Below are 9276 nucleotides of genomic sequence, written 5' to 3'. Positions count from 1 at the left end.
TCATGTTTGGGCATTACTTGTACCCGTTTACTTAAACTCTTCCTCAGCACGTGGAGTTTGCTAGTTGTAAATTATAAAATCTATATATTTCTATTTTTCTGTCCACTTTAAGGTCTTCTGTGCAATACTGATCTGATAAGTTTAAGATTTGGCTGCTCCGAACAGTTTCATCTCATAGCTAATAGAATACTGTAGATATTTCTTGGCCTGCTGTTCAAATGAAACAAACATTTATAATTTATTTTATAGCTTAATCATAAAAGAATCATTTTAAGGCCTTAAGGATTATATGTTTATATCAACAAAGAGATCAAATTGATTTCAAGGTAATTCAATTTTTCAAAAATTGAACAGCAAAATATTTATTTTTACAGTTTTTACATACCCAATGATTTACTAGAAAGGTTAAATTCTCCATTATGTTACTGATCGTTTTAAGCTATTCAGTAATAATAATGCCTCTTTCGCATATCCTTTGTTTTACTAACACATGACCTTGCACCGGCTTTGTAATGCTTACTTACCCTCCTCTATGTGTAGCCTATTGTATTCTGTATTGCCGTAACGCAATCAATGGGAAACTGTATGTTTCACATGCCTACCTGGTTAAATAAAAGCAAAATCAAAATAAATAAATAAAAAATTGACTGAAGTATTAAACCAACTCAGTGAAAAGCTTCATTCAGGTAACCTTTAATGACAAAATGTTTTATCAATTCTTCCAATTTAATGGGAAAAAGAAAATCAAAGCGAATGCATTATTACAATAACTACTGTTAGACCATCACAGCCTGAGGGAAGTCTCTTTCCACACTTCACTCTCCTATATTCACATCAGGTCCGGCCATCAACAATAGAGGTTCTATTTTCACACTTTTAAACTTGACTTCCGCTCTGTGCTTTCACTCATTCCGCAACATCACAGGGAAAAACAGACTACTTAAAACAAACCAAACAGGAAAGAACAATCCAAAATAGCGCTGTCAAACGCTGCATGTACAAACACAGGCCCCTCTGGGGCCCAAACAGAGACGAACCCCAGCCACTGCTGGAAGGTACGGACTTGTACGAGGGAAAACAAAAAGGCAACGCGTCCTGAGTCCACCTGCTGGGTCAAATAGCATTTGCAGCTTTTATTATTATTATTTTTTTTTTTAATTCAAAATGAGCCTAATTCTACTTTAACTTCAAGTAGAACTTTCAGATACTTTCACATCTGTGCCTTCAAGTGGGGTCGACGAACGCTAAACTAAAATCTTCCTCATAGTTATGACTTACATTGATCCGAGCTCATAGAAGTCACTTCTTTGGAATTTTTTTCCGTCTTCTTTTTCTTTCTTAAGGAAATGTAACACTGAAATTAAGTTATCGTAAAATATTTTTTTGAAAAGCCAACAAAGTAACGTCCGGCAGTATAATGCTCGCCTTTAAAACTGAAACTCAATGTGTCATCCCATAAGTAAAAACCTGTACATTTGCAGAAAAGAAATCAAAAAACTCACTTCTAAATCAAATATTACTTGACCCAGGACTGGCTGTGGGAGGGCCTTGGGACAAAAACTGACCACAGTCCAGCCACTCACCCCCCCCCCCCCGATTTCTGATATCAAGCTTTTTAATCATGCTGTGGACCTTACTGAACATACTAGCCAAGTACCTGTGTTTACACCTAAAGTAGAGCCTTGTTAGGTAAAATCTAACCTCCCTTCAGTCGAGTAGAAGCCGCTGCACATCTGCAAATGCCAAACTGAGGCCAACCTTTTGCCTTTCAAAACCCTGGAATCACTTCCCCTCGTCTGCAGCTTGATGAAGTATTTCTGTGGACATTTTGGCAAACGCGTTGGAGTGTTAAGAGAGCAGGGCTGGTTATCACTGGACATTTTAACAAAGATAGTGGCGTTAAAAACAATTCTCCTGATCCAACCAATATCTTTAAATTCAAAGTCAATGATTTCAAGCTTTCATCTTTCATAAAATAGTCACACAAAAAAAGAAGGTATGTAAAGAGCATCTTCCTGAAAAACAATGTATGGAAAAATAATCCCTCTCAATAATTACTTATGACCCACTAGAAGCGTGTGGCGGTGTCTGTATCTGCCCTCTCTTCTTATTTTGCTGTGTGTGGGATGTTTCTGGCCATCAACCACACTCTTTGGGCCCCCCATGGGTGTGTAACCCCCGGCCAATAAAAGCACGCAGTGTGTGCAGCCCGGTCACCTCGCTGTCGCTGTGCTTGTGCTGTTCGACTGATACAGACACACATGCAGCGACGCGATGAAGCTCTGCATTCACACACACCTTCCCGCTGAGGTGTGCGGAGGCGCAGGTGTGGTTATTTATGCTTGAGAATGTCGCCAGGGAAACAATCAGAAAATAACGAGTTCTTCCTCTGACTCACGGCTATGTTCTCGCCGATGTCACTCCCTCTCTCCATTCACTGTCTAGCTTGCTCACCCACCCCTGCTTTCTCTTTCTCAGCTAAAGGAGGGGCCAACTCTAAATGCGGTGTCTCTACCAACCAACCAACGGACAAATCCTGCTTAGTGTACCTTAACTTTTAAATGCATTTACCACTTAAAACAAATGTCAGTAACGCAAGTTCTCCGATCTGGAGTAGAAGTAAGGGGGAACTGAGCCGTCAGGACCAAACAAGCTCTACAATGTGTGGCAGACAAACCAGGAAGCTCACTGGAAGAACGACGTGGACACTGAACATTCCTGGACCGTGCAGTGGCATCACCCAAGGCCCAACCCCAAAATACTGTTAGTGTACACGCTGAGAAGGACTCACTTCCTGCCTGCACAGCACACATCTACACTCTGGTTCCAGTTATTGTCACTTTGCAAAATATTCATTTGGATGCAGAATTGAATAGATTTGCATATCTAGTTTCCATCACAGAAAAGTCACATAAATCTCTCTTTATAAACCAGAGGCTTCCGCATTGCAAATCACGAGCGTTTTAGATTTATGATGGCCACTATGGTAACCCCTTTCATTGCTGCACCTTCTCAATAAAACACTGTTGTAAAATTAAAAAAAAAAAAACTATATTAAAGAAAAGTAACAAAATGGCTACTTTCAAAAAGGCATGAATTCAATTCCAGGTTGCAAAGCCAACTCTGAATTTGGTTGAATCCTTTTAGAGATCCGAGTGTTGGGCTACTCATGTAGGTGGCACAATCTGTGGTCATTTCTCAAACTGGACAGTCCTCCCTTGTTGTCAGATGGTCAAGGGATAGTGTGTAGTAGAAGAGTTTGGTTTGATGCTGCAACCCTCCCTGAAAAGCCACCCATTATAAACATCAAATCCAAATCGTTGGAGAAAAGGAAATATGGGACCTTATTCATTTTTTAAAAGCTTACATAAATGAGTCAAGTATATAAGGCAGGAGGGGGGCGGGAGGGGGTATCTACAGAGAACAGCCGATCAAGAAATAAAGGGTAGGCGAGAAGGAGGGGAGCAAGAGAGAGAAAGGAAAGATGCATTTCTCCTGAGAACATGTCATATCTCAGGGACAAGGAGGGGAGGCGGGGGGGCAGGCGGGACAGAGGGAGAAGACACAGGCGTTTTTTCTTCTCACGACAGCAAAACTTTCTTCAACGATTCGTGGCCACGTCTCAGGCACTTTTCTTCCGTTTCAGGCTCAGAAGGAGCTGGCGGGTGGCGTGGTCAGCCTCTTTCCGATGTAGACTCTGTCGAGAAGAAGGTACACAGACACATATCACCGTACAACAAACCATCCTCATTGCAGCATGGGACTGGGAAAACTATCACTGGGAAACTGCAGTGGTGGATTTACTAGACATGATATGCAAGGTATGTCCTCGCCGACAGCTAAGAACGTCTTAAGAAAAGAGTAAACCGGTTGTCTTTTCCACCGACTACGATACATGTATTATTATTCTGTCTTCACCTTTCAGGGGTTACACGCATACGTCACCCATGCAGCAGCAGAGACAGTAACCAACTATTATCTCACACACACACACACACACACACACACACACTTATATATAAAAAGGCACCACTTAAAAAAAAAAGAAGCATGACTTACATTTTTAAGTGCTTTTTTCTCCTATCTTCTTTCAACTAACTCCTAAGTTTCTTTTGCAATACGTCTCTTGTGCAAGTTCATATTGCAATGTTGTTTAAAAACAATATATATTGTGCAGTCCTAATAGATACATTGTTTTAGTTAGACAATAAATTGTTGACTCAATACATGTGAACATGACTCTAAACATGTGAGATCAAGTGGCTGGAATTCAATTTCAGTTGGATTTTAATTTGTACAAAAAAAGCTCTGTCCAGTGACCTGGAGCCAATTTCTTACTGAGAGATATGTGTTGTGAGAGAAGGTGCTGTAACCTGAGGCAGTTTTGGAGAAAAAAGGGAAAGCTATTGAATAGTCAGTGTTTTTTTATGAACATAGTTTAATGTTCCATTAAAGAAAAGTTAAAAAAGGTTTGGGGATGCTTTGATTCCTTAGTTCTTAACCAGAAAGAAAGTTGGAAAAAGCGGAATTGTCCGGCCAGAATTTAAAACAAATTCTGAAAGCTGAAATACCAATAATAAAACTATTAGCACTTTTCTCTCTAACTTCTTCACAGTTAGAGTTCAGTAAGAGCACTGCAGTGCACTGACTACTTATGTAACAGTATACACTCCAGAATGGCCAACAGAGATGTTCTGATGATGACAGGTTTGTTATTGGCACCCACTGCCACGTATACCACATTACTACACGAAAAGCCTGCTGTCGGAGGTATCTTTGCTGAAACGTTATCTGATTGGGGAGCCAGGATTATTTTAACACGTGTTATTGTGAGCAGAAAGTGCTGCTGGGAGTGTCGAGGCTCATGGAGACGCAGCAGGTGTGCAGCCTCTCAGCCAGCAGCTGCTCTGCCAGTTTGTCACACAGATACAAAGGCAGTACTCGGCTGAATCGTGTCTGCGGCTGGACAGCTCCCCCTAGCGGGGTTTATGTACCATTAAAAAATAAAACTGGTTTGTTAAAATTGTTTGTAAATATACAAATGTGAAGAGCTTGAAAAGAAATGAAGAAAAAAGTGGAAATGGCTTCTATACATTTCATGAAACTACTATCAGGCTCAATGTTCACTCGGGGATCGGTGGGATTTTTACTTACCCCACCCCCAGAGCGAGGATGTGTGACAGTAGCAGCGAGGGGATGAAGACTTTGAGGAAGTCAGCGGAGAAGATTCCTCCTTTCTTCATGACCCTGGTCTTCCTCATGCTGAGTGTTACCGAGCGACGAGGGTGACGGAAATGAAACTCCCTGCAACGATCACAGTCATTTTAGACACAGCCCAGTTGTCCCCCAGACATCTTTTTCTGTTTTTGAGAGGGGGGTGAGCTTTAACCCTTGTGTTGTCCTCCCTGGTCAAAACTGAAAATGAACAATTTTTTGACGCGTTCAACACTTTTTAATGCCTTTTTTTAAACATTTTAGTCATTGTTGTAACACTACCATCAGTATACTGTACACATCACTAACACCAATATATCACTAGTTTTACACTAATTTCTTTTTCAAATTCATGGTCCATAAACCTTATTCATATGAAATGATATCCTTTTTTTGTGTCAAAGTTTTTTTGAGGGATATAAAACAACCAAAATTCAATAAAGTAGTGAACTGATCTTTCGTTTAACTTGCAAGATGCGTTATATGGAACCATTCATGTAATATTTGGACAATTTGGATGAAAGAATCCCAAATGTCTGATTGGCGAATTAGACCCAGGACAACAGGAGGATAACTTGAAGTCAGACTTTAGGAATCATTAGAGGAGCTACAGTATATCTTTAGTTGACTCCAGTAGTCAGTTATGATGGCTGCTGCACGAGCAGATGGAAGAAGAGGAACCTGTTCTTATTCCTGGTCTCATCCACTATCATTTATGTTAATAAAGGGGTCAAAGTCTGATTTTACAAGACAAAATACAAATAGATTAGATTTTTGAGGTTGAGATTGAGATTTATAGATCTAGGTCAATTCATCTTTATTTATTTTAAAATTCATCTTTTCAAAGGTTAGAAACCTCAGAGTTTCACCCACAATTTCTGCCAGCTGGTTCTACATGTGAGCTATTTATTACAATAATAACTAACCTCTTTCTCCGGACAAACAAGCAGCTGTGTGTGTTCAGTTGCCATGGAAACGGTGCGCTGATGTTTGCTAAGTTAAAACTTACTTGGGGGGAATGTTTTCCGGTCTACTAGACCAGTCAGCAACCCAGTCTGCGTCCTTCATCAGTATGTCCATATCCCTCTCCTTGTCTGAGACGTCCTCTTCTGACTACAAACACACACACACACGCACACGCACGCACAGTACACAAAATGTTATCACAACTTTTGTTTGCAGAGTGCTCTGCCTGAGATCAAACGAGAGAATGGGGGAAGAAGAAGAGTGCCAGTAATAGTGACAATTGCTGTGCCAAAGAAACAGAAATTCACACTGGGCGCGGGAGCCATCTCTATGGAAACAAAAGGCAGACAGCAGTTGTCATTATCACGTACACACACCACTGCAGGGCCAGTGGTTGAGGTTGCCATGACAACAGACTGATGGAGAACCTGAGGGGCACACAAGCTCTTACTAGACTGTCTCTCCTGCTGCTCACATCCACGTCAAAGATGATCTGTCCGTCAGCCTGGGGACTGTGGGGCCGCGGAGGGCTGTGGGCAGAGTCAGAAACCACAAATCAGAGCAAAACCATGACTTCTTGTGGACTTCGCCTCATCCTGGAAGATTCTATGTTTGAGTTGAGCTTTATACCAGGGGAATAGAAAATATTTGTGTCTGGTTGGCTGGCAGGTAACTAGGGCTGGGAATCGTGCAAAACCTTTGATAACGGTACCAACACCATGAATTTGAAACCGGTTCCTAAACTATGCATTTTTTTCTATACCAAATTTATAGAACAAAAAGAAATTACTACATTACACATCATGGCACAGATCTGTTATTTATTGTATTATTGTATGTCATACTATGTTGACCCTGTCTCTCTGTGTAACGTAGAGTTTTTCCTGCGTGGTCTTTACAATGTTAACACTGGACAGCCAATCACTAGCATTATGAGTTATTGGTAGAAGCATATTACTGGCTCACTGATGCTGATGCGATTTACTTACTAAATTTGGTATTGAATGACGAGGCATTTTCAATACTTAATACTTTAGAGGCAATTCGGCCTGTGCCTGAAAAGTATTGACTTCGGTATCCAGCTCTACGGGTAATTTATTCGATTGTGTGGCACAACACTTAAAAAAACTCAAACAGTGTTGTGAATATGTTACATTCCATTGCGTAAAAGCCTCTCTCGACTGTTAAAACTGTAACACTGTTTTCTTCCCTGAAGAACCAACCTTGAGAAAATCCTTCTGTACATCCTGAGTCTTTCTTATCTTAGTACACGTCATATTATTGAATGGAGTGATTGTTAGAACATGTGTTTCTCTGTATGGGTCATTAACCTTTAGAGCATTGTGATCTGAACCCTGCTTTGTGTCACTGCTTTGTCTTCTGAGCGCGCCCCACTGCTTTCAGTCAAGCCAGTAGAGGACAAGATACGAACCACAAGAACAATCATGATCAGATTGTTTCATAACACACAGTTTAGGTCATTATGAACCATTCCAAATCAGATATCAAAAGATATTAAACTACATACAAGCAACCTCAGCAAGTGACTAAATAAAAAAAAAAAAACTCCAAGCGATAACAGGTCGAAGGAAGAACACTCATTTTCCTACACGGTCTCAAGATGTTTTAAACCAAGAAGACAGCCAAGAACATTGAACAAATTAAACAATTCTGAATCCCCAATATTTGTACTTTTTAATAATTATGGCCAAATTATTAACTTGAGAAAGTTGCCTACATTCTTAGGTATATTAGCTAGGGCCAATCACTTAATCAATAAACATGAAATAAACTATTCTGATGATCAAATAATTGAATAAAAAAAGGGACAGTTTACCCACAAATCAAAAATACTTATTATCCCTCCGACCTGTCCTGCTATTTATCCATCTAGATAGTTTTGGTGCGAGTTGCCCAGTGTTGGAGATGTCGGCCGTAGAGATGTCTGCCTTCTCTCCAGTATAATGGCGTCCTTCTTGTCTGAGCTCATTGACTGTTAATAACTATAAATGACCAAAGCATACGGTTTGGCAAAGGGCTGCAAATGAGGAAGTGCCTTAAACCTGCATTCTATCTGAATTCCAGCAGGGGGTGACACGTGTGGTTGCAAAAGGAGGTCGCTTTCTGCAGAAGGCATATGTGGCTCATGAAACTCAATTGGGAGGAAAAGCCAGTAAATTAAACAAATGATCCTTGCTAACTCACAGCTCTCATATTAGCCCTCCTTGTCATGTATTAAAGGAAACACATTTCATCCTGAGTCCAATGTCTTCAACCAGGAAGTAGGGCCGATGCCATTCTGTTCCGATTTGGCAGAAGTCATGCCTTGTTGTTGAGATATTATCATTTAACAGCCTATTTTATTCATAAGATATAGGGTAGAATTTAATGGAAAATGTTGCCGTTTTATGGATATTCGTCCATGTAGTTTATTCCAATGTATCTGTAACTCCCGTGATTTAACCTTTGGGTTGTCTTCCCGTCAAAATTGAAAATCAACTATTTTGCTTACGCTTTTTATCAATTGTTTTTTTTTCAATCTTTTCACGTTTTCATAACACTACATAACACTAACTTATTACCTTTAATTTTACAGTTATATTTGGAATTTATGGTCAATAAACCTCATTTAAAAATGAAATTATACCTAATGTTTGAGTTAGAAAAGCGGAAATTAGGAATTATTTAGACTAAAATTAAAGGAATGGATGTTGATTGATAATCACAGACTGGAATATATCAACTTTTACTCAATACTATTTAAAAAACACTACAATTTTTCCTATTTAAATGCTATAAAATTGAAAAGACACCCAAAAAATGACCCATCAAAATCACACCAAAGAGCGTTGTGTGGAATCAATCATGTTATTTGGGGTAATTACAATTGGGTAGTTAAAAAGAACATTAATATAGGAAAACTGGTTAATTTGACCTGAGGACAACATGAGGGTTAAGATGCAGTAGGTAAGACTTATAAAAGTAACTTTCTGTATATTTGTCTAACTTTGTCTAACTGCATGTCAATAACTGCTCAGGCACACGCATTAATTCTCCCTTGTGTGTGTGTGTGGGGGGGGGGGGGGGGGGGGGGGG

At 39.9% G+C, this 9276-nt stretch overlaps 1 protein-coding gene across 1 annotated transcript in view; it reads right to left on the bottom strand.

Annotated features, from left to right (window-relative positions):
* Window positions 1-669: 669 nt before the first annotated feature.
* The window catches only part of bnip3lb (BCL2 interacting protein 3 like b), a 16190-nt gene continuing 7583 nt past the window's right edge, over window positions 670-9276 (bottom strand). The window contains exons 3-6 of the mRNA XM_034896396.1: window positions 6632-6710; window positions 6224-6327; window positions 5155-5304; window positions 670-3697 (exon numbers count right to left, since the gene is read on the bottom strand). Coding sequence (XP_034752287.1) covers window positions 3649-3697; window positions 5155-5304; window positions 6224-6327; window positions 6632-6710 — 382 coding nt within the window. The 3' untranslated portion in view covers window positions 670-3648. The remainder of the gene's footprint in view (window positions 3698-5154; window positions 5305-6223; window positions 6328-6631; window positions 6711-9276) is intronic.

The sequence above is a fragment of the Etheostoma cragini genome, chromosome 16 (assembly GCF_013103735.1).
Source record: "Etheostoma cragini isolate CJK2018 chromosome 16, CSU_Ecrag_1.0, whole genome shotgun sequence".
NCBI classification, from domain to species: Eukaryota; Metazoa; Chordata; class Actinopteri; order Perciformes; family Percidae; genus Etheostoma; species Etheostoma cragini.
The sequence above is the reverse complement of the archived record's forward strand: the minus strand, read 5'-3'. Positions and strand labels throughout refer to the sequence as shown.